Genomic DNA, 25,362 nt, shown 5'->3' with positions numbered 1-25,362 from the left:
ACAAAGTTTTGCTTCCACTCGCTCATATGATGATAAATTTATAGGATTGTTGACAATTCTGCTAACAAGATTAAAAAAAAATAAGAGGTTGGTGAATATTTAAATTAATTTTTTGTTTTTTCAAAACAAGACAAAAATGCAATTTTAAATTTATGTTTACACATTTTTACGTCAAAATATTATATAAACAAGTACTATGAAATAAGATAATTGATTAGTTTATTTCTCATTGTTTATCTGCAATAAATCAAGAAATTATTAAACAGTAAAATTCTTTTAAAAACCCCATAATTTAATAATATTAATAATTAAACAATTTTTTCCAGAGCAGATACCTCAAATAAAAATTCTAACTTCTTTTCAAAATGTTCTAAAGTATAAGTATAAAAATTTTCAAAAGGATTAATATAAATGTCTTGCGCAAGGAACTTTTTGAAGTCAAACGAATAAGTTACGAGAAAAACGCGTTTAAAGTTTTATTTTTGTATGCAATCTAATGTAAAATATTTTACTCAATCGCCTATAACATTTGTATAACTTTGAGTTTTTACATAAGATTGGTCTCAAAATGTTCATAAAACTATAAGCAATTAAAATATATAATAAAAAAATTTTCGAGTTTTTAACAAAAAATCAGTGGAGAAGAAAAAGATCCACCTTAAGGAAGCTAACGTCTTATGACATATTAGTTCTACCTCAATGCCGCTAGGTGGACAGTACTCTTTTTTCTACTGTCTTCTAGTGATCATTCTCAATGAATTCTATAAATATATCCTCTTTTCGATTCACCATGTTGCGTCTAACGGTACTCTACTATTACCTGACTGGTAAGACCAGCGAGAGATTCGGGGCGAAACGCACTTTTATTTCAATTTGATTGTTTTTTCCAACATTTAAATTGTAACCTTTTCTTTCTTTTTTACTTATTGTTCGTTGATATTAATAAATACATTTTCAAAAATAAAAATTTTACATAAAAATTTTAATAATTATGGGGATGAACCAAATTTTTTTCACTGTTAGTAGACATTTTTACCGAATCGACTGTCAAGCTTCTGCTCTTCGATAATAGGCGCATAAATAAGGCGTTAATGCCTCACTGGACGTAGTATAAGTACTACAGAATGAGATAATTGGCTAGTTTATTCTATAGGCGTTGTCTGATTAAAGTATTGGCATATGCGGGAAACAGCTGCTCAGGTCAGAAATAAAATTGGTTTTTGGAGGTTCTTCGTCGAGTAATGGCGTATCCTGGTGGCTGTTGCTCGAACAATTGATTTTGCTCATATTTTCTGGCACTGCGTTGATAATCGTCGGTGTAACTAAACTTGGTGGTTTCGTCGATTTTCGTTCAGTCTTCTTCAGCCTAACAGGTTTCGAAATTTTTACATTGTTCGGATCCTGGTTCTCTTTGTACTGCTTTGAGCTTCGGACTTGACGAGATGTCTTTGTAATTTTTCGCGGTAGCTTTCTACCCTCTGTAAGACTGACAGTGAACAAGCTATTTTCTTTTTCGACCTTAGGCATACTTGATAATCTGCTGCTAGTTCAAAGGCCATAATTGAGTTCAGGGGATACGTGATAAAGGACACAGGGAATCTCTTGCGTAAGCTTTGTCGCTTTGACGTTCTCGGTGAAACTGACAATTGACAAGATCATTTCTTCTGATCCCTTGCTCACCTCTTGCGGCATTTGCGCGATACCGCAGTCGCTACCGTAGAGATCGTCATCACAATATTTTTCTAATAATGAAACATCTTTATCTGTCACTCTGGATGCATGGGTGCGTCTTTCTTCCCTCACTGGACGCAGTACCTTAACCTTTGGCTTCCAGTCTGCCGTCAGTCGTACCGTTGGAAAAGAGTATGCTTCATCTGACCTTTTTCGCTTAACTCCTGGTGCACGTTTATCCCAGTAAGTCGCTTTCTCACTTCTAAATAAATATATTGATCAAGCTATGGAAACTCACTTGCTTAGCTGCTATTTTGAAATTCACTATAGAAAATAACTAGTAATACTATAAATAGTTACAAAAATACAGCGTACTCGTTGGTAAACACTTGCGCTGACTGATGATCTCGGTTCGAGCTCTCAGGAAGTATTGAGTGATCTGTGCAGAGCGCTGGCTATTTATAAGCTAAGTAGGTGGTGGGGCAGGATGGTCGTCTACTCCACTTCTGGAAAATGGGGGTCGTAGGGTGGGGGTGGTAATGACGTCAAGATTCTACGAAGTTCTAGAAGGAATCCTGTTATGAAAATCATATACCTGAATATTTGAATATTTGAATATTAACTATTCGAAACATAATGTTTAAAGCTACGTACCGTGCTTTTCAATATTCTCAATATAAACGTCGCATTAGTTTCACGAATAAAAAAGCTTTGAAACTATGAAGCTAGGATAAAAATCGAGGAATCCGATAATTACAGGAAAAATACCAAGCGAATCTAACCTTTACGAGGCTGGATTGTACGCAGGCTCCGACAGCAAATTGCGCGTCTTCTGCTTCTGAAGGTAGCTCTACGGCATTGTCGCACGGCCGTAAAAAACCTAATAACGCGTTCGCGGCGGCCTATGGAAAAAACGAAGCTGCTAAACCCACTTCCAAGAAAGAGCTGAAAGAGAAAGAGCTCACATCGTACACACGTTCCAATCCCCCTTGCTGCACATCAACATGCGCAACAGGCGGTCTTTTAACCCATTAAGTCTCAAATGTTCTCGATTTTCACTAAATATTCAATCACTTTTTTCTCCTATTACTTGGTAAAATGGGACCATATAGGTGAGCAATAGAGCAGGATCGGCAGGACTAGAGACCTGTACAAGTAAGAAATAGTGCCATAGTATTTGAAATCGGACGTAGTACGCTTAATAAAACCGATAAACCTGCTGGCCTTCGAGGTCACATGATCAATGTGAGGATCGAACGCGAGCACCGAGTCGAAATGGACACCTAGGTCCTTAATAATATCCACCCTATCCAAAGCAACGCCCCCCCCCCCCCCCCCCCCATGTTGTAGCCAAAGGAGAGCTGCTGCTGATCCCTATGGAACGAGATGATTTGTAAGCATCTTTTTTTTCTTCGTAATTTTTCTCAAAAGTGTTACGTCCGAACGTCGGCGCACACTGTAATATTCTCCGTTTTGAGTCAGCTTCCGCTGAACTCGGGATGGAGTCGCTCCCTTATTTATTTTAATATTCCGCGTGAATTTATTCAAAACCCTTCCCAAACTAATGAACAGGTCTCGTTGAACTGTAGGTCAAAAGGCCTCCGACAAGCGAAGTCCAATCAACCCTCCAGACAATTCGACAAGTTCTCCCAAAATATATTTATAAAATAAGCGGCAGCGTTCAAAGCCTGCTCACTTTACAAATTCCCAAACCTTTAAATATTTATTAATTAACTTATATAATTTTCACTTACTTTTCTTGTTAGAAGATTGCAGCAAATTCAGAGTTTGCTGGATTGTAAACTCCTTTCTTCTTGTTTTTGATAAATAATAAAATTTTTAGTGATTGATATATGTCCGAAAAATAATTAAATGAAACTTCACTTCAAGTATGTTTAAGTAATATATATTTTGAAATCTTTAAAAAAACTGTTGTCCACTCTTCAGCCACCACGGCTTGTAATACAAAATTTTAAACTTAGATGTTACTTAGTAGCAGCCATCTCGGCTGACTCGACGAGACTCTCATACAGCCTGAACTTTACTCCGTACGCTATTCTTCCCTTCGCCCCCGCGTCGCATTTTTCCATAGGCTTATCCCTTTGGGTCCGCATCTGCTCCCTCTATATCGGTCATCGACCTGTAGCATCGCTGCTTTCCGCTTGGCTACCGCCTCTTCCGATCTTCTTCCGCTCCACCTTCGGTCCCACCCACGCTATTTTCCTAGCCTTGCCGATTTCCAGCTAGATGGCTCTCCCTGTACTATTTCTAATTTTGTTAAAGTTTAATTCTAATTATTTCTAAATTTTACAATATTTGCTTATATATAATAACAATTATCAACTATGATTCTAATTTACTATCGCGATCCATTTCAAATTTATTATAATATTTTATTATTATTTAAACTTAATATTATTACTATTATAACCTATCTGCTATTTTTAACTAGTTTTTTATAAACTATTTATTTAACTAAAAACATCGTAAAACCTGTGCGAGTATAAATTTCTTTCTACGCCACGAATACGAATTCTACTTTATCTTTGAAATAAATAAAATATGCACAGTTGCAACTTAATACTTTTCAACTGTCCATACTTTATATGAATCCAAATTTTTATTTTATTCATTATAAATATTCTACTTTTAAAATTTTTAATTTGCTTTGCACGTCTTCGTATTCTGCGACGCAGCACAAAGTTCGAGGCGCCAGATTGTCGCTCGCAATTTCTCCAGATACTTGGGTTTTTTCCGGCTGCACACAAATTCTACGATAGGGCCGCTGCCCGCCGTATACCGATCCCGATCGCTGTACCTGCGCGCGCTCTTAATGGCTATTTCTTCGGACTGCCTAATTGCTCTGTCCGGACGCTCGCCTGCTCTTAAGCTCTACGGAAAATATAATTTTTTTTGTCACGCAGCTGCGTCGTTATTTTATTTTATTTAAATTTTTATTATTTTCTTATTTAACCTATGACGTAACAAAAGTTGAAAGTTTCCGAGTAAAAAATCTGAAATTTTTAATTTATACATGTATGGGACAAGACTACATTAAGGTTCAAAATAAACTATGAAATCTTCATTAATCAGAAATTATAGCTTTATTGAAATATTCTAACAAACGAGTCCTGGTGTGACCTTCTCTCATAAGTTGTCGCCAAGAACTGATGCTCTACTCATTAAACGCCGCCGAAAACTCGGGCCCGCTAAAATAAAGACGCTTTCCCGAGGACTACCGATGCGACTCGAAGCAGTGCGCGCTCCCTTATATCTATGGCAGTCACAGATCGGCCCTGTAGCCTCTCCGCACTGAAAGTGACCTTCAAAATTCGTGGAGTAAAACTCTTAGAGGAGGTCGTGGCAGTCTAGGAATGATTATAAACCACTCCTTACCGTACTGGCCTGAAGCTACGAATCACCTTGTCGATTCGCGCATGTGAGAATCAAGTAACGGAGAAACGTTCGCTAAACAAAGCAAAATAAATATTAATAAAAATAAATACGTCGCACTTTCTTTTATCCCTAGTAGCCCTCGGTTACGTCCGGAACAATACATGTTGTCTTAAATCACGTTTATGCAACAAATATTCGATAACAAATTTTTCAAAGGAAGAACAATTTTTTTTTTTGAAACAGCATAACATTTTAGATCAGATATTATGATTACCAATTTTTTTATGGCAATAATAGGAGGGAAAAGAGATGGAATATTCAGTGAAAATTGAGGACATTTCGGGCTTGATAGGTTAAATGGACGCTAGTATAAGAGCCTGTTCTTCGGTATTGAATGAAGTGTTCTGAAAGTTATTGATGCTAACATCTATTGCGGAGAACGCGATTCTTTGCTGCGTTTTCATGTGTGATTTATATAGATTTTCTAAAATGTTCTTACAAACCGAATTATTATAATAGCTTTAACGTTTACTTTAAAATAGAACAATGCTCAGGTCAAGCTTCAATTTCCTGCACAACAACAACCTAATAAAATTGGTCCTGACGTAAATGGCGAAACCGGATCAGGGTCGATAGACTTCGGCAGGTAGTCGCACAACGGCTTAATTATTATGGTTATGTAGACTGTCAGACAGGGTGCGCAGGCGCCAAGCAGTCACATTGGTCCCCTTTCGACCCCCCCCCCCCCATTACGACCGCATATATACGGGAGGTGCCGCTAATAAAATTGGTCCTGACGTAAATGGCGAAACCGGATCAGGGTCGATAGACTTTGGCAGGTAACAATTAAATAATACTCAAGTCCAAATCCCCGTCGCCACCAGTCCCACCCGACCGAGCAGACCTTGTCTTTCTCTCCCCACGTGACACCTTCCGTATAGATGTAGTCATAATAGGCGGGGGCGTGAACGAAAGGGGACCGATACGACTGCTCGGTGCCTGGGCACCCTGTCCGATAGTCTACGCAACGATCATAATGTACTAGTCTTTGACGAAAGTGTGAAATATACTAGTTTTCGTCAGGAAATTCAAATATAATACTTTTTATTAGAAGCGGCGATATATGGGATATATATGATTCTATATGAGCATACATGATTTGATATAAATCATTTTTATTCGGGTATCACTAAAAACCTATATATTTTGTAATTAAATAAACTCAAATAAAAAAGATTCCACATTCAAACCCAAAAAAAAATAATTAAATCGCAAATAGACTTTTAAAAGGCACTGCATCGAATTTCTCAAGCTATGTGAACGTTAAAAAAACGAAATTCTCCCTCTCACACTTAATCCACACGCCAGCCAAAGACGCATAATTTCCGAGCAAATCGTGCGCGCAACGAAAAATAAAAAAAGCTCTTGAGCAGTCTAGCCGGTGTGGCGCAGCTGTGCGAGCTTGCGAGTCAATTGTAAACTCGAGCCGCGCGTAAGCCCCAGCATATAGCCGTTTCTCCGGGGCTCCGGCAATAATTAACGTTCGCGTCCTGGCTATGCGCTTTTGAGCCCTTTGCCGCCCATTTCGATCCGACTCGTTTACACGCGCCTGCAGCAGCTCGAGAGACGCGCGCGCGCGCCAGTAGCGTTTATGACTGCTCGCGAACCGTTTACTGCTTTTCACTTCCTTTCTCTCGATGTCTCTCCACCTCTTTCTGCTATGTCGCGCGCGCCCGCGTTCGCCCACTCCGAAGTTTTGCAATTTGAAAATCGGACCGAGTGATTTTCCCGGGAATTCGCTTAATTAAAATGCCAAGAAATTTTTATAAATATTTAAAGTTTTATAATACAAAGCAAGTGATATGTTAATAATATATTGTGTATCAAGGGCGTGAAGTGGGCTTTTTTAACCGAGCCGAAGACGAGTACTGCAAATTCCACACGAGGTCAAAAAGCCCGGCTACTACGCATCTATAAATATTTAGAAAATGAGAATTTCATCTTTATTAAAATTTCTTTCACAATTGTCAAAATACGCCTGAAACTCAAAATTTGCATTTTTTGACAAAATATCGTCAACGGACAAAAAAATGTTCTATTTTACACTCGACCGAAATGGCCACTTTTTGTGCCTGAAATACGGGTCGAAAGTAACATATGTTTCCCAGATCTTCCATTTGCGAGAAAGATAAGATATTTGTGGTAAAAATGAGAAATTTGCGGAGAAAATAATTTTGTTTTTTAATTTTGAAAAGTTTTAAAAGTTTTGATCTCGCTTTTTAGGCTCAAACAGTGGCCTTCCGGTTCGAAAGTGGAATAATATACTTTTTATTTTAAAGTTGCGAGACGATCAGTTAGAAATAATTTTTTTTTAAGTTGGCGTGAAGTACTGAAAAAGGTCCACATTTTGTGTTCGACTGAAATAATTACATCAGGTGTATATTAAAAAGTCAAGCAACGTACAACTCTACATGTCCAGGGGTGAAATACGTTATATGCCAGAGAGCCAAGTTTTTAAGTGAGATGAGTTCATTTACTGTTTTAAAACATCGGTGACTTAGTATTATGATAATTATAAAAAAACTTTTTCTTCACTGATGTTTTTGTAAAAATGATTTTTTGTGTACAAAATTTCAATTATCTTATCATACAATTTAGAATGTTTTTAGGAATTTTGATAAAAATGAATGAATGATTTTTGGAAAGCTTCCAATATCGTGTAGTTTGATTCCCGCGCTTGGCAAGTACATGATTTATTAATAACTCTCACTTTAAACCTTTTCATTTAAAATTACGAAATCAATTCTGACTAAAGACATTAGCCTATATTTTTCTTTACTGATTTACAATTATTTTTTTACCATCAATATAATTACAAAGAAAACTCTTTTCACTATGGACTTACACAAACTAATTAAATTTCGAAAAGCAATTTCTAATCAGCTTATCAGGAGAGCCCAAAGGCAGAGATAATAGCTCGGAGAACAATCGAAATTTCTTTATCAGCCCGAACAAAACTGACATTACCGGCAAATCTTGATGGAGTCTCATATTCCGGCATAGCAAAAAGTCAGCCTCCATTTATTTCAGAATTTTTTAATTATTTTTTCGCACCGCTCAAGCCTCACAAAGATTTTAAATGTAAAACCTATACAAAAAAAACGGTCTGATGCTTCGAATTTTTTTTAAGCATGATGTAATGTAGTGAGGTCAATTATTTTTTGTGTACGTGTTGCCTATCAATTCAGAATATCATAGAACTGAATTTCATTAAATCAGGCTTGTTCAAAGCTGAGATATTCAACGATAAAAACAGCCATTTTTGTTATATTTAGAGCCTCATACAGCCCACAAATATTAAGTTACGGAACTAAGATTTTCACTTTACTGAAGTTTAACTCTTTGTCAACAATTGATCAAGGCGTCGTTCACCTAGAAATATTTTATAGGTTTTTTTTCATTTCAAAAATATTTTCGTTTGACCGACATTTCGAGCTAGCACCTGGCCCGGGGCAATAAAGAGCTGAAATGGATCCGTAGGCAAAAACTTTAGGATTTGGGTCGGGGCGGTCACACAGGTCAAAATTTTCATGATCATGCTTTCCGGTATTTCTATGGGATTTTCGGCTATGAATTTTTCTATATATTTTTGACAAATATTAGTTAAATAAAAAATATCATTGTTTACAAATATTCTTTAAAATCAGTTTTTTGATTAAAAAAAAACATATTTTCGGAAGTAAATAAAAAATTATTGTACCTATAAAAACTATAATAGTAAGAGTAAAAATATTTTTGTTCTTTAGTTTAAAATAAATAAAATACGAGAACTAAAAATCTTAGTTTGTCTTGTCGACTAGGGTAAAGTTTGGAAAAGGAGTGATTGGCCATAAATTTTGTATATGGTAGAGCCGAAAACGCATCCCAAGGGTCGGATTAGCTGAAGGTTATTATCGCCGTCACCTCAAAACACTTGCCTAGCTGAGGGCTCAAGTGCACAAACTTTCATCAACTTTTGAGCAGCTTGAGCGCCGCCTAAAAATAATTTAAAAATTCTGAAAAAAATTCAGGCTAACTTTTTGCTGTGCCGGAATATGAGACTGCATCAAGATTTTTGCTACTCGAAAGTTCGTATTTTTTGGGACACCCTAATGGGGTATACATACACGCAGGGCGTTTCGGCCTTCCCTTTCAGTTGGCTCTGCCCATCCGGCGCCTCATTCAACGTTTTGTACATCCTCGTCCCACACTCTCCCGCAGGTAATGCAGGTATACACATCTATACATACCTGGCTGTAGCGAAAGCTCGACAGACACGTATCCCCCACCTATGCATACATACCTCTACTCGTAGCTATATATGTATACGGATTCGGGCAGACTGGCATCGAGTGAGATAGGTTTACGGGAACCGGGGGATGGCAATCTCGCCGCGCAAATATCCGGAGAAATGGGTTGTAAATAATGACAGACCATTGTATTGTGTTAGTTAATCATAGTTTCTAGTTACCTAATGTTATCGACGGCTTATTGAGTGTGATACTACTACTATGATACTGTATAAATGCTCATGTGGATTCGATATACGTTTAGGTACCGCCTCTATACAGCGATTCTGTGTGAATAAATGTGCACGTGATGCCTGAAAAAGGATCTGGGCTTTATGGTTTAATAATACGCTGGATTTGATGTTTCTGCCGTTAAATCAAATCTAAAATATGATTTTAATTTAGTAGAATATATAAATCGGTTTATTATATATGTTCGATTCTTTTTAAGATAACCCAATTTCTGTATCAATGCTTTAAAATTGGCCTCCAAGCTTCACTTAACGATAATCGCTATTTTCTCTTTATATAAAATGAATCCATTCGAAGAATCTAAAGCCGTGGATTATCCAACTGATTAATTAAAAAATTTTTTAAAAATTAAATTTTAAAATTTTCCATTCGCGACGATTCTATAAGTTCTCCTTCGCACGACAACTATAAGAATAAAGTAACGACCTCGTCGACAAAAAAAAAGAACTCCTTCGATTTTCACTTTCCACTCCCCCCCACCCCAGCGATTCAGCCGCAAACGGCTCCAGCAATCTCAAAGTTAGCAATCATCGCATCTCGTCACGTCTTATCGTCCATCTGTATTCTCTCCAACCGACGACGAGAGTTTAATTCCTGTCCCCATCTATACACACGGACATGTACACAGAGACGTATACACGCAGACCGTAGCAGCGGTATAGACGCTAACGAGGCGTTTCAGGGAGTCAACCCATTACGTCGAGACTCCAGTCTCTCTCTCTCTCTCTCTCTCTCTCTCTCTCTCTCTCTCTCTCTCTCTCTCTCTCTCTCTCTCTCTCTCTCCTTTCTCCAAAGCTTCCTGGGAACTCGTTAATAAAAGCTCTCGACTACTACTGCTTCTTCTTCTTCTGCTTCTCCCGCGCCGTTAAAACGACGCAATTCGACGTATTTTTTACGGCCACGCGAGTGGGCTGTAATACGTAGTACGACTGCGGGAAAGCTTACTTTCCAGCCGCGCGCGGCGAATGCTCCTTTGTTCGGCTGGATCATTTGTACAAAAATTCTGTGTATAATGTATTCGCTTCTGTGCGCCAGCTGTGCTCGCGCGCATTCTTTGAATTCCCTTTGTTTTATGGGCACTTTTATTTTAAGGTGCTTCGTGGTGTGCTTTAAGAGTTGCGTCGTTGCAAGCTCGCTTTTCGAATGCTTAAGTGTTTTCAGGTATTACTATGGAAAGAGAATCGTTACGGTGTTCTTAATTTGCGTGTAGAGCTGCTTGTGAAATTATCGATGGCTTGAAATAAAGTTAATAATTTTTTTATTTCTCCGTCATAGATCGCAGCTCTTTTAACCCGATTACGAATCAAATCAATTTCTCGATATGTGGAGATTCAAACCGAATCAGGGCAGGAAGTCTCCATCAATGCACTAGACATTCGTTCCTGATTCTTTGAAACTCGATTAAGTACTAAAACAGGGCACGAACGTTTGAAAATGTGTCTTCAGAAATCAATTTTCTTTGATCATTACTTACAAAAATAAACAAAAATTTAAAATACACGAACTCGCTATAATCGAACGCATATCCTATTATTCACCCCCGAACAAATATAACTCTCTAGTAACTCCAACAGCCTAATCAGGTCTTATCGAAAGCTCTCGAACTTTCGCCCTTTCGATCCTCCTACAAGCTCGACCGACATGACCCGTCAAAGAGCATCAATATCGGGAAGGAGCTTATTCGAATCCACGCACGCACTTTTACGCTAAGTTTATTCAACGTCGATTCTTGTATTTCCCGGTGATCTCCGACGTAAGGGTCTTAGGTCCCTTTTGCGCTAATCCGTTAGCTGTGGATGTATAGAAAAAAAGAAGAAAGTGATAAATAAATCCATGGGATAACACCTTGAACTCGACGATGCGAGAGACGTTGGTTTGAATTATGTGTGGAAGGAGATAATGGAGGCAGCGATGACGTCGTGGATTCGTAAAGAGAATATGTGTGTATTGTGATGTTACAATATTGTATTCTAGATGTACGTTTCGTGGTTTTTCTTTCCTATATTTTTGTCAGCGTTCGAATCGAGGTGATTAAGCATACTTGTAGTTCTTTTGGAAGTCGAGGTTGTCGATTAAATTAACTGACTACTGGTCTGAAATATTTTCAGTACTAAATGGGAGTTTCAGCTAAAAGTAGAAAAAAAAGTATTTAAGCTATTCAAACTCTAACTTACTGACATCCACTAACATGTAATACCCCAAAGACTTATTAATTACTCTAACAGCAAGATGATTCACCCACCAAATAATTCAAGAAAAGCTCGCTGTTCAAAAAAGATCTCGATAACTCTAGTCCAAAAGCTACACCTACTGCTCGCAGTGCACACAGTAGACTCTACTATGCTGCAACGAGCCTGATGACACCGATAACGAAGGGAGAGCGAGAGCTCTGGCTATCCAGCGAGTGCCGGAGGGTAGGGCCAAAGGGGAACGAGGGATTAGCGCCTAAGTAAGTCAAGCCCATTAGCATCCACCTAACCAATCGCCACCAGTCTATCAGTCGGCCGCGATCTCGATTATGAGGGCTGCTGGTGCGTTTTAACGGAGCTGGCTATTTAATTTGAGCCTCTGCGATGCGGACCATTATACACACGGCTGCTGCTACAGCCAGTCCGCGGAGACCGAGTTACTCGGCTGAGCTACTGGTCTTTCTGTGAATTATTGCTCCTGGCCTAGCCGTATCGGACATCTTCACGCCGGGGGGTTAATGCGTGAAATCAGAACTTTAAATTCTGCTACACTATAAGTTATTTTCTAAGTGTAAGTTATTAGGTATTATGATCATATAAGTTTCTGCATAGCGCACACAGAGTCGATCTAGAAAGTTCCATCAAAATAACAGGGCGCTCTCCGCAGAGCGATATAATCTTGCCGGCATCGACGTAGAAAATCGACTCCGTGTATATATAGTAAATTTATGCGTAAGCATATTACACGAGTTGCCCGTATACCTGTCGCGGGGAAAGTGTTCTAAAACTCGACTGTATACACTCTCAATATGATTATATGCACACCCTGGAGGAGAGAAGGGAAAGTATAGAAGCGACACATATAAATTTATTGTTTGCCAACTGCAACAACGATTCGCAACGCGTTATCTCTCGTAGAATCACGGCGTAGAATAGCCCGCCCTTCTATATCCTCGTCATTTTTAATTGTAATTACACTTCGAATACGCAAGTTGAGCAACTTTGCCAGAGACATAACTCACGCGCGCGATAATGTCGTCCTCCTTGTATACACACGAACTAAACATGATGTTACACACACACACACACACACACACACACAAAAGCTGGCGCGCGCGCGTCCGTGTATGTATACATATAGTTCATTACCGTTCCAGTTTCGCGAAATTGCGAAAATTACGAGCAGGCCGGACGCGCTTGAGAGTAAGTTCAAAAACCGGTCGTCGCTGTCGTCATTCGCCGCAACGTCAAAGTTCTCTGGTTAGTCGAATCCATCAAAATAATTAAGGGGGCAACGAAAAATTAGATTTTTCAAGGACAAATCAACTGAGATAATCGGTCAGTACAAGTGTTTGGTAATAGAGTTGCAAAAGTACGCCGTACTTTTGCAACTCTTTCTATTTTATTTATTACTAGTTTTCGTATCACTTACAGTTCAAAATAACGACCAAGCAAGCAGATTTCCGAAGCATCATTAATTTGTTGAAAACCAATAGAGCAGCTCACTGGGAGGATCGTGCACCTAGAGTAAAGCGAAAAAGGTCAGACGACAGATACGCTTTCCCCCCAACGACACGAATGACGGTCAGGAGTCAGGAAGCCAAAGATTAAGGTACTGCGTCCAGTGAGAGAAGGTAGACTCATCTTTGCGTCCAGGGTGACAGATAAAGCTGTTGGATTATTAAAAAAATACTGTGATAACGATCTCTACGACAGCGACTGCGGCATCGTGCCAATGCCGCAAAAGGCGAGCGAGGGATCAGAAGAAAAGGTCTTGTCCACTATCAGTTTTACTAAGAACCTAAATGCGACAAAGCTTCCGCAAGAGATCCTCTGGATTCTTTATCAAGTATCCTTTGAACTTAATTGTGGCCTAAGCACTAGCAGCAGATTACTGAGTATGCCTAAGGTCGAAAAAAAAATAGCTTGTCCACTGTCGTCTCCTCGAGTCAGAAGCTCAAGGCAGTACAAAGAAAACCAGAACCCAAACAATGTTAAATTCTTTAGACCTGTTAGGCCGGAGAAAACGAAACGAAAATCGACGAAACCACCAAGTTTAGTTACACCGACGACTATCAATGCAGTGCCGCAAAAGATGAGCAGAAGCTTTCTAGTCAATTCTGAAAATCACTTGAGCAGCAGCCACCTGGATATGCCACTACTTGACAAAGAACACCCAAACAAAACCAATTTCAACTATGACTTGTGCAGCTGCTTCCTGCATATGCCAATGATTTAACCAGACAACGCTATAGAATAACCTAGCGAATTATCTCATTTCGTATAATACTTATATGTTGTATATATATTATATTTTGCCATAACAATTCGTAAAATATAAGATAAATTTTATTTATTTCGTAATACTTATTTACGTATTTGATTGTGATGTAAAAATATATAGGAGTGTAAGATAAATTAATAATAAATATAAAGAAACAGAAAATTTACAATCGTATTTTTTTAAATTGAAACTTTATCCCACAATATACCTACAATACTTCAACCATATAAATTCGGCTAAAATAAAAAGCGCAGTCATACTAATTTCCTTAATAACACGCAACACGAAGAACACACCTAAAAATTGGGCTTTCCAAAACCATCCACCCCGATCGCAGCTCACACGCTGCGTATCAGCCAGTGTTACAATGAAGTCCAGGCAATCTCTCATACAGCTTAATTCGAAAGCTGCGAGCAAAAGTTGCAGCAAGCCCAGGGCAGAGTAACGTGCGTGTAACGCACGAAAAGGCCAGCGGCGGGGCAGGTATTATACTCACGGAGAAAAGTTATTAACCGTCGGAGCGAGCATTGTATACGCGGGTCCTATTATCGCACGAATAACGGGTGGATTTCGCGACGACACGAGGGGGATACGATACACAGTACTGCCTGCTCTGGGCTTAATACCCTTAATTTGAAAGTAATAACGGGCTCCAGACGCGTGTCAACTGATGGTGTGTGTAGGCACCACCTCGCGTAGGAGTAATTACTGATCTTCCTGTAGATCGAGGGAATAGATCGCGTTGATTTGTTTGGAGATCGAGTTGTTGGTGGATTTTTTCAAAGAAAGGATTAAGACGATACAGTGCAGGTGGCATGTCCAGTTTTGAATGCTTTATTAGTGATAATACTCTGCGTATTTTTACGTTATTTCATTTCGATCAACTATAGCAGCGACGTGTGGAACTTTATATTCAGCCAATCAGATTTGTAACAAAAAGTTCATACATTTTGTAAAAGATAATTTAATCGCGTAAAGTATTTATATGAAAACTCAAATATTTACGGTATACGTGAATTAATGAAATATATATTTCGACCTATACTCAACCATTTTATATGGATTTCGAAGTCGACAATATTTTATTCTATAATTATCTATAATTATCAGCAAAATACCCCAAATCAAAGCCACCACTAGTATAAAAATCACGCTCGACCGCATCCAACAACGAACAAACAAAAAATCACCTATACCTGTAACAACTCAGCCACATCTCCTTACTTTGTCGATGTTACGTCTATTTCAGAGTTATCTAATTCGATCCATTTCCAGGAACTCTGACGTGAGCATTTGGTCAGACTTGCAGGGCACTCCGTCGTCGAGTGCGTCGTCTACAGCACGACCAGTCGAGACAGCAGCAGCAGCAGCAGCGGTAGATAAGGATGATGATGCGCCAGCACATCATTCATCGCCCTTGTCACCGCCATCTCCACCGACACCTCTCCCTCAAGAGGACAGACCTCTCCGTATCCCTCCCACTGTGAGTAAGCTTGTAACCCAATAACCCAATAACCCAATAACCTAATTGTTCGTTTTAGGTGGAGGAGAGACAGGAGGACGAGCTACCCGAGTTGCACGGCGTACCCGTGACTCGGGAGTACTTGAGGGAGAGGGATTTTCGTAGGGACATTGATTCGATCTACGTCTTGACCTCGTCATTGACGTCGTTCGAACTCAATGACGTCCTCGATCTTCACGTCGGTGGAGTAAAGTCCTTCCCGGATAAGAACAAAAAGTAGCTCCGAGCCGTGAGCTGCATCGCTGCGAAAAATACTGTTAAAGCCCTATGGGCGTCATGTGTAAAATAAATGAGCGCGCGCGCGTATATATAACACGTTGATAGCGTATTTTTATAGCTCTCTCTCTCTCTCTCTCTCTCTCTCTCTCTCTCTCTCTCTCTCTCTCTCTCTCTCTCTCTCACGCACACTCTCGTTCACGCCCGCGCATACGACGTATATTACCAGCACACACGCAGGAGCATCGACGGCGCGGTTATATCGTGATTATACGATTGCCAGTTTATTGCCGCGAGGCCCAAAGCTGCTTTTCACGCTCGCACAATCGATCAATCAATCAGGACTACGTGACGCGCGCGAAGAAACTAATCAATCAAAAAGGAAATTGCTCGCGCTCTTGGCCATATCGAAATGCGTTGAGGCTGAACGGCCTTTTTTGCGTGAGCCCTCGCACACCGCCACTATATACATACTAAATCCATGTGTATATAGAAAATATATATTTATATATTGGGGCGAGCGCGTGTCGCTTCATTTGCGGCGCAGTGTATAGGTCTCTAGTTGCTATAGTGAAGCATTGCAGATTTCTTGAAAATCGCTGTAAACTTAAAATTTTGTTGATTGTACCTTTTTCCACGGATCAAGTGTTCGTCGTGTTTATGAAAGCAAATCTTTAGTTCAGTAACCAGCTAGCCAAACATACGTTCTTACAGAGAAAAACACATAACTTCAATATCAAAATGGCAATAATAGTAAGGAAGCAGAGACAACGACAAAAACGTAAATCCCGCACTATTGCCAGAGTTACAGCGTCATCACTAATTGCATCACACACCTCCGAAGAGAGGAGAAAAAAGAACGTATCATGGCCTCCCTTCACAACCAAAACGAGCCTGCCAGTAGATGAGGCCTAATAAAGCCCTAACACCGTAAGCACTGCTTTTAAATAAGAAAAGCTCCGGCGGTCTACGCTGCCGGCGGGCGCAAAATACGAAAATGTAAGTGAAAGCGGAAGTGGCCACACTTCCTGCTTCCGCACCAGCCCAGCAGCAGCTGCTCTATGTACGCGCGCGCGCGCAGAGAGAAAGAGAACGTTGTCGCGTCGTATTTCGTGCCGCGCAGCCCTCTCGGCCACAGTGAAAAGGCATAAGTTAGGAAAAACTTTACTGGCCCGCGTCCAACCCGGCAACGTGGCTCACTATACTCGTTGCCCTTTCCGCCGCCTGCTCGCTCTCCGCCGTTATAACGCTCGACGCTTGTCGCCGGAGCTTGCTGGATAGTGTATGACGGCGTCGCAAACGGATAATTGATGATGACCTGTGGTCAAAGGCTGCGGCGTATTGGCTTTGCTGTTTTTTTCTTTTCGGTTGAGCTGGTTACATTCTTCGACTTCTTGCTGTCAAGCTTAAATTTACTGTGTTGGAAGTTGGTAATTTTATTCGATTGCCTTTCAATACCTGGGACTAGTCTCGTTTCTTTTGCAAGGACTGTGTCAAACAAAAAATATAGGCAGTTGCGAGAAAGAATTGTATGATTTATTCGACCCCAACGACATTACGCTTGTATTTACCGCCGAAATTACGAGTTGCAATGGGAGAAAAAAATTACTTTTGGCCGGTAACGCACACTGTTTACCCTGAAAAGGGTTTTTATTTACTCTTTCGACTTAAGTGCTTTATGCTCGCGAGTAAACACAACGTGGTTCGCGCACGCTGAATTTGCGAAATATCTCGGCCGAACGGTGAAGTAGGTTCCTTTTGCTCTCGAGATGTAAGATCCGACGACTACAGGGAAAGCTGGGCTTTCATGCTCCTTTTTTACGAGCTAAGTGTTCCTTCGGATTTTTATTAGTAGAGGTGCGGGAAGGAGAGGGCAAAGGGAGAAGCTTGAATTCTGGAGTAAATCACTTTCGTATTCTTGATTCTGATTGAAATACAAGCTGCTTATGAATATTCCGAACTGGGCGAAGTTTTAAGTGCCGTAGTTGCTCCAACTTTTTAGAGCGAGACACTTCTTTGTTCAACCGCTCGCGAGTTTCGTTGATTGTTTTTATACGCCGAATTTTAATGTAAAGTTAAACTGTATGTACATCTACCTATGGTAATGGAACCCTCTGAAAAAAATCGCGCGATTACTTGTGCGATTATTCGCGTGATGAATTGCGAGAATAATCGCGTTAATTTGTCGAACTTTTTTTGACGCGATCAGTCGCACGATTAATCGCGTGACAAATCGCGCGATTCATCTGAAATACATTTTTTAGTAAAATAAAATTGTTTGAAATGCAAAATTATTAAGCGGGGTGGCCAATTTGGGTGTTACCATCCGGATAATAACACCTATACTGGCCAGCACGCTAACTAATTTTACACTTTTAACAAATTTATTTTAATTGAAAATTTGTTTTGGATGGATCGCGCGATTTGTCATGCGATTCATCGTGTATTAATCGTACGACTAATCGCGTCGAAAAAAGTTCGATAAATTAACGCGATTGATTGCGCGATTTAATCACGTGTATACACGACTGTATTTACTATACCGCGTGATGGGAACATCTTTGACGTGCCGCAGTTGCTCGCGCGCATACGATATACATCAACTCACACTATACTAGAATTTCAACTTATGAAAGCTACTATCTGAGTAGAATTCACCGATATTGTTAGGTAAGTAATTGTTCATACAAGATAATGGCCACTAAATAATTAGTTTTATAGCACAACGTGCCATAAATTCGCATTTATGTCACGCTAATCCATGGCATAAGTAGCCGCTACGTTTGGGCGCTTATGCACGCCGTGCCGTAAAATACGGCAAAAGTAAAATTAGCGGGGCAAAAGTAAAATCAGCGGGGCAAAAGTAAAATTAGCAGGGCAAAAGTAAAATCAGCGGGGCAAAAGTAAAATTAGCGGGGCAAAAGTAAAATTTGCGGGGCAGAATGGATGAAACAAAAATATAAAAAAACACGTCAACTTTCTCGCTTCGCTCGGACAGTACACGCAGCCTCGTGAAAAATCTTCCGCTCGGGCAGTAAACCCACCAGCGGGAAAAATCTGCTGCTTTCGACCCTTGTTGCATAATGTACTATTAAATTTGTAACGGTTTAACTTTCCCCAAGAGACTGGATAGTCAGTCGGTTCCAGGATCAGGATAGGGGAAAGGAGCAAAAAAGAGTCTGTTTTTATATTCTCAACAATAACAACATATATTTCTTAATTAAACAATAGCATTTGGAATCAGTTGTTAAATCCCGGCTGTAACAGAAATCAATTATGCGTCTTGTTAAAAATACTTCGCCTTTACAAGTAGAATTGTTTAAACTAACGCGGTTAACAATTTACAAGAATATATACGCGATTTCGATACAAGAATGTTTCGGTGTTCATCGATTTACTTTGTAAAATAACGGGAATAAAAATTACATTAATCCATTCCAAATAAGTATGTGCTATTAGTTTCCTAATATATGATCGGGGCATATATGCTCTAAGTTTTAGTATCATTAGTATTGTAACATATACAAAGTAAATCGAAGGGTTCTTTTATCCACGTATAAAAAAGGATTCTCACCGATTAACTTGATAAAATAACGGGGATATAAGAATTATGTTGATCGCTCAATGTAACGGTATGTTGTTGGGTTACATAACATATGAGTGGGACACGCTCGGTTTAGTAATATCAATATAGGTAAATGTACAAAGTAAATCGATGAGTTCTTTTTTGTGTTTATCAAAAGAGGTTTTTCACCGATTTATTTTATAAAATAACGGAGATATAAGAATTATATTGATCCCTCAAACTAACATATCATAACATATGATTGGGACATGCTTGGTTTAGTAATATTATTATTGTGACATGTGCAAAGTAAATCGATTATATTATTATAAATGTGAGTGGATTTGAAAAGTTTTCTCGTATTGGACACCACAGCGAACCATGCGCAGAATAGTGACGCAGTTGCAACAAAAAATCTGTAATGTCGGAATTCAGTAATAATCTGCAATCATTTTTCTATTTTTGATATTTGGCTACAGGGCAAATTGAAGTAGCCCCTGAGCAATTTTTGGCCATATTTAAAAGTCTATTATTATGCTCGCTTAGAGAGATACAAGTATTCCATAGTTGTGAATATTTCAATTTTTTATTTTGATTTTTCCTATAAAAACCAAGGCGGGGCAAATTAAAATAATAACGTGGGTGGACTGAGCAAATTCAGATCTATCTAATAGTATTTTTTTTAATATATATACATATTTGCGGGCTGGACTGGAGGGGGGGGGGGTGACGATTTCGTCGGCGTAGGTCTATCTCTCGCTGTTCCTTGTAGTAACGTGTGCGCACGATACTACCCGGAGTGGAGCTCGGGTAGAACTGCCCGTTGCGCTGCGCGATCCGCCTTATAAAGCCACCTATACACACCTATACCAACGAATATAGACCTTAATAGAAGCGCAAAGCCCCATCCTAAAGTGAGGCACCCTGAGAGTTAGTAAGCACTCCGACCACCGCGGTGCTTCAGTCTAGTTTCTTGCGTTCTGATGGTAACAGAGTGCAGCTTAGTCGGTAACATAATGGTCATGCTTATCAACTTAGTTTTTATATGCAATCGGCGCATCGGAGGAGGGCGAGCGAAATCAAGGAATATATCTAAAACCGAAATGCTTAAACCTAGCTACCCAAGGCGTCGCGATTATTCCTAATGAGAGAAGCTTAATTTAGAAAATACGTCTGCACATCGAAGAATAATAAGGCGAGTAAAAGCGAGGAATACATCTAACACCAAAACCCTTAAACCGAGCTACCCCACGCGTCGCGATTTTTAATAAGACGAGCTTAATTTAAAAAATACGTCGGCATATCAGACGAAGGCAAACAAAAGCGAGGAATAAATTTAAAGCAAAAACTCTCAAACCCAGCTACCCCACTCGTCGAGATTTTAAATGACAGAATATTTATTTAAAAAAGACGTCTGCACATCGGAATAAGAAGGCTAGCGAAAGCGACAAATAAATCTAAAGCCAAAAGCCCTAAACCCACCTACCCCACGCGTCGCTATTTTTTTGTGATAGTATTATATTTATTTAAAAAATACGTCGGCACATTGGAGAAAAGCTAGTGAAAGCGAGGAGTATTCTTTATAAAGAAGATCTGTTATTAAAACATATTATCCTCTAAAATCGCGAAGCGTGAAGTAGATGGGTTTTTGTTTTAGATTTATTTGTTGCTTTCGCTAGCCTTCTTATTCCGATGTGCCGACGTCTTTTTTAAATAAATATTCTGTTATTTAAAATCTCGACGCGTGGGCTAGCTGGGTTTAAGCATTTCGGTTTTAGATTTATTCCTTGATTTCGCTCGCCCTCCTCCGATGCGCCGATTGCATATAAAAACTAAGTTGATAAGCATGATCGATATGTTACCGACTAAGCTGCATTCTGTTACCATCAGAACGCAAGAAACTAGACTGACGCGCCGCGGTGGTCGGGGTGCTTACTAACTCTCGGGGTGCCTCACTTTAGGATGGGGCTTTGCGCTTCTATTAAGGTCTATCTTCGTTGCCTATACCGCCTGGCTCGTCGTCGCTGAGTCGCTCGCCGGCTGCCGCTCAATCCGCGTCGTGCGGATTCGCCTTTCGTTCGCTGCGCAGGCCGCGTCTATTGCGGCCGCCTTCACACGTATTTACATGTGCAAGACTCGTGTCTCGTCACAAATTTAAAATCACTAGGAAATTTAATTGCGCTTCGCGCACTCCTTATCATGTCATAATTATTTAAATTTTGCTGCCTGCTTAGCGCCAACAGTTTGAAGCGTTTGTAGGTTATGTAATAAAATTCGTATTTTTGATTTGGGTTCCTTAATTCTTGTACCGACTGATTCTCAATTAAATTCTTCACAACAAAGCTCATCACATTTTTAAGAAAGGAAAATTTGCAGGTTGAATACTGATGTTGTAAGAAATGTTTTTTTACAATCTCATCATTACACTAATTACATTACCATTGATATGGTCCAACGATGGACCTATTGTCAAAACTCCTTTGGGATGGATAAAAGGATATTACGATATATCATCACTTAGGAAGAAGTATGAAGCTTTTGAAGGTATACCGTATGCACAACCTCCCATCGGAAATTTGCGATTTGAAGTAAGCAAAATTTTTTTCAACTTTTAAGATCAAAGTAATTCGTACACTTATCTAAAAAAGTTACTCAACATGTAACATTGCAGCCTCCAAAAAAAGTACTCCTATGGGCAGGAAATTGGTCAGCAACTATCGCTTCCCCTAGTTGCATGGGATTTAATATTTTTGGAGCTTCCAATGAAAAAGTAGTAGGAGTTGAGGACTGTTTATATTTAAATCTATACAGACCATCTGTTCGACCAGAAAAATTACTTTCAACTATTGTCTGGATTCATCCAGGCCCTTTACATTTCAAACCTTTTGAAAAGTATGGTCCGAAATTTTTAATGAACCGGGCCGTAATCTATGTGGAGCTGAACTTTCGTCTTGGTCCATTAGGTTTCTTGAGCACGGCAGATGAAATCATTTCAGGTAACATGGGCTTGAAAGATCAATCAATGGCGCTAAAATGGTTATCTGAAAACATCAAATATTTTGGCGGCGATCCAAATAAAGTAACATTAACTGGAGGCAGTGGAGGAGCATCGTGTGTTCATTACCATATGTTATCACCTATGAGCGCTGGTCTCTTTCAAAGAGCTATGTCCTTTAGTGGTGCAGCAACAAATCAAGTTCTGCAAACGACTGATCCTCTAAAAAATGCCAAGATTCTTGCAAAAAATGTCGGGTGTTCTATTGATAATAAACTTCAAATGGTCGCATGTCTTAAATCTGTACCTGCAAAGTCATTATTTCAAGCATTATCTAAATTTACGGTTAGTACCATTCACTCGAATTTTATCAATCCTAATAAATATGGAATACCTAAGTTAATTTGCATACGTGCATTTTTTTTTTATAGTTTTGGGACGGTTTTTTGTTATACTCTCCATTTTCCATTGTTGTGGAAAAAACAAGTAATGATGCTTTTCTAGATCAATCTCCTATTGCTATTATAAAAAAAGGCAAAATTAATGATGTCCCGTGGCTAGTTACAACTACTGCAGGCGAGGGAATGTTTCCAGCTGGAGGTAATGCTAAAATACAAATAATTAATAATCATACGAGTCCGTGATATTTTATTCGTTTAAATATATTAAAAGTAGTGGTTACGTAAGACTTATTTATGTCTTTGTAATTCAATTTTATTTTATTATTGCAGTATTCTTTTTGAATGACACAAGAATGAAGAGTTTGAACGATAATTGGAAAGATCTTATATTTCCATTACTAAAAATGGAAGACCTTGTTCCTAAAATATATTATCATGAAGTAGCTGAAAGTATTAGAAAATACTATTTCGGTTCAAAGTCTATTAGTACAGACACAAAAGAGATAATAGAGATCCTTTGCGGCGATGGAATAACTAGATATTCCATTGAAAGATCAATTAGATTAATGTCAAAAGTTATGCGAAATCCTATTTGGTTTTACAGATACAGTTACCGAGCTGCTGGAACTTATTGCAATTTAATAACAAATACAAATTGGACAGGTAAACAATAAGTCAGGGTTTATCCACGATCGAGGTAGAGTTTGGGACTATATATTTTTGTATTAAGAAAACTGAGAAGATTCTCGTTCTGAATCATCTCTCGAAATTGTAATAAAATATTAAGGCATTAATAATGCTAGCTTATCATGTTCTAGGTCCTTGTCACGTAGATGATACTCTTCTTGTAGTACATATACCTGAAATTTTTGAGGACGTAACGAGACCATTTGATCTAGCCATGCAAAGAGATTTATTAGATGTATGGGTGTCTATGGCTGATTATGGGTGAGTACTGTTTTATTGATAATACTAGCATGTATAAACAAATATAATTTACTATTATATGAATGCATTTTAACACAATTACCAATTTTCAGAATACCGAAGGTGTTGCGAATGCCATGGCGGCCAATCAGCCCTAGCGACAAATTTCTGCGTTTCTTAGAAATAAAAAATCCAGGACAATACCATACATCATTTTCAACAAATTTTTCTAATAGTGATTTTTGGAGTTCTTTATCCATAAATTCAAGTTTTACGTAAAAGCTATTAATCGATTACATTGACCTACAATTTTTGCTAATTTTCGTACAAAAATAATTTAAGTTTTATTACATAAATATGTTTAATTTTTGAAGAATACTTATGATTTTTTTAATAAATTTGATCGGAAGGAAATTACATATGCATTCTTGTCATTTAGCAACAAAACGTTACTCTTTACTTGACTTATTTCTAGAAGAGGCTGAAAAAATAGTTAAGAATTGCAAAATTTCATATAAAGACGCTGTCATGAGCATATGCATTTCACCGAATTCGGTTTACCATATAGACGCAGCCTTAGAAATGTTTAATGTGCGCAGACAGGCTCGCGGAGCACTGTAATCGTTTCCCCCTCCATCGATCACAGTTTCTACTGACTGACTATATCATAGGATTATAGGAATGACGACAAGTCTAACTCCAACAGTGGTCGAGTTAAGTTCTCTCTTGATATTTGTTGACGATAGCGTGAAATCTAACCTCTTACGTTAAGGTGCGTTGATATAAAGAATATATAGCTCTGACTATCCGTAATTTTGTCTTGTCGCCTATGGCACACGGTGATAATATACAGTGTTACTTTGCAGAGCGTGATTCACATTTTTGAGGACTGGGCGAATTGTAAAATCATAGTTATTTTATGGACTAGATAAGACAAGTTTGTGAAAGAAACCGTTATTCTTTCTGGAGTCAACAACAAACGCGACAGCTGGATATTCAGCGCAAGAAGCTATACCCATTTCCAAGGCATCGGACCACTGCGACGCGTCGAGAAAGCCGTGAATGTAAACAATCTTAAGAAAGCGCGGTTTTGACGTAGCACCGTAGGTATTCATAAACACAAGTCGGATGATACCATTTAGCCTCGGGAAAGTAGAATTCTCTCACTCGTGATTTTATTCCTGTATTGACCTCGTGAACCCTTCGCGCGTTTTTTTATTCACAAGCCGTATGCTTCAGCAATAATTGTAAAATTTTGTGTATGTAAACATCTTTGCAAAATCAATCTTACGTTACACTAATCAATCCTCGATTGTATCAACTAGTTTTGATTCGTTTGTTTTTATACTTCCAATGACGTTATTTTGAATTTTACATTGACTTCGCCTGATAGGTTAGATTATAATTATAACTGCGATGGCCAAAGCGACAGCAATTCCGACTCTCGAAGAGCTTGTAGCTGCTCAAAATTCGCGTTTGGCAGAAATAGGACACTTTAGAGAGGAGTTGATGCAAAAGCCATTTGAATCGCTAACTATAAACATGATTGAACTGCGACTCGAAGCAGTCGAGGATATTTGGTCGGAGGTGCGCCGAACTAACAACGAGATTGTCAG

The 25,362-nt window shown here is 39.0% G+C and overlaps 3 protein-coding genes across 7 annotated transcripts; all 3 read left to right on the top strand.

The window, feature by feature from the left end:
• Nucleotides 1-12,580: 12,580 nt before the first annotated feature.
• On the top strand, nucleotides 12,581-14,237 carry LOC116415758. Its single transcript, XM_031920913.1, has 2 exons — nucleotides 12,581-13,174; nucleotides 13,271-14,237. The coding sequence occupies exon 2, from the start codon at nucleotides 13,572-13,574 to the stop codon at nucleotides 14,073-14,075; it is 504 nt and encodes a 167-aa protein (XP_031776773.1). The 5' UTR covers nucleotides 12,581-13,174; nucleotides 13,271-13,571; the 3' UTR covers nucleotides 14,076-14,237.
• A 1,025-nt stretch (nucleotides 14,238-15,262) lies between these two features.
• On the top strand, nucleotides 15,263-15,937 carry LOC116415781. The gene is made up of 2 exons (XM_031920975.1): nucleotides 15,263-15,603; nucleotides 15,662-15,937. Exons 1-2 carry the CDS (start codon nucleotides 15,352-15,354, stop codon nucleotides 15,860-15,862), a joined length of 453 nt encoding a protein of 150 aa, XP_031776835.1. The 5' UTR covers nucleotides 15,263-15,351; the 3' UTR covers nucleotides 15,863-15,937.
• A 5,448-nt stretch (nucleotides 15,938-21,385) lies between these two features.
• LOC100120099 (carboxylesterase clade E, member 1) lies at nucleotides 21,386-25,003 on the top strand. Of its 5 annotated transcripts, none has more exons than XM_031920849.1 (8): nucleotides 21,388-21,678; nucleotides 21,800-22,011; nucleotides 22,095-22,763; nucleotides 22,850-23,018; nucleotides 23,150-23,482; nucleotides 23,638-23,767; nucleotides 23,860-24,518; nucleotides 24,613-25,003. In XM_031920849.1, exons 2-7 carry the CDS (start codon nucleotides 21,823-21,825, stop codon nucleotides 24,023-24,025), a joined length of 1,656 nt encoding a protein of 551 aa, XP_031776709.1. In that variant the 5' UTR covers nucleotides 21,388-21,678; nucleotides 21,800-21,822; the 3' UTR covers nucleotides 24,026-24,518; nucleotides 24,613-25,003. The 5 variants fall into 5 exon arrangements, with proteins under 5 accessions (XP_008212354.1, XP_031776709.1, XP_008212353.1 ...); XM_008214131.2 differs by having other exon boundaries at nucleotides 21,388-22,011; nucleotides 22,095-22,419; nucleotides 22,504-22,763; XM_031920852.1 differs by having other exon boundaries at nucleotides 21,390-21,799; nucleotides 21,920-22,011.
• The last annotated feature ends 359 nt before the right edge of the window (nucleotides 25,004-25,362 follow it).

The sequence above is a fragment of the Nasonia vitripennis genome, chromosome 1 (genome assembly GCF_009193385.2).
Source record: "Nasonia vitripennis strain AsymCx chromosome 1, Nvit_psr_1.1, whole genome shotgun sequence".
Lineage (NCBI taxonomy): Eukaryota > Metazoa > Arthropoda > Insecta > Hymenoptera > Pteromalidae > Nasonia > Nasonia vitripennis.
This window is presented reverse-complemented; position numbering and strand designations above follow the sequence as displayed.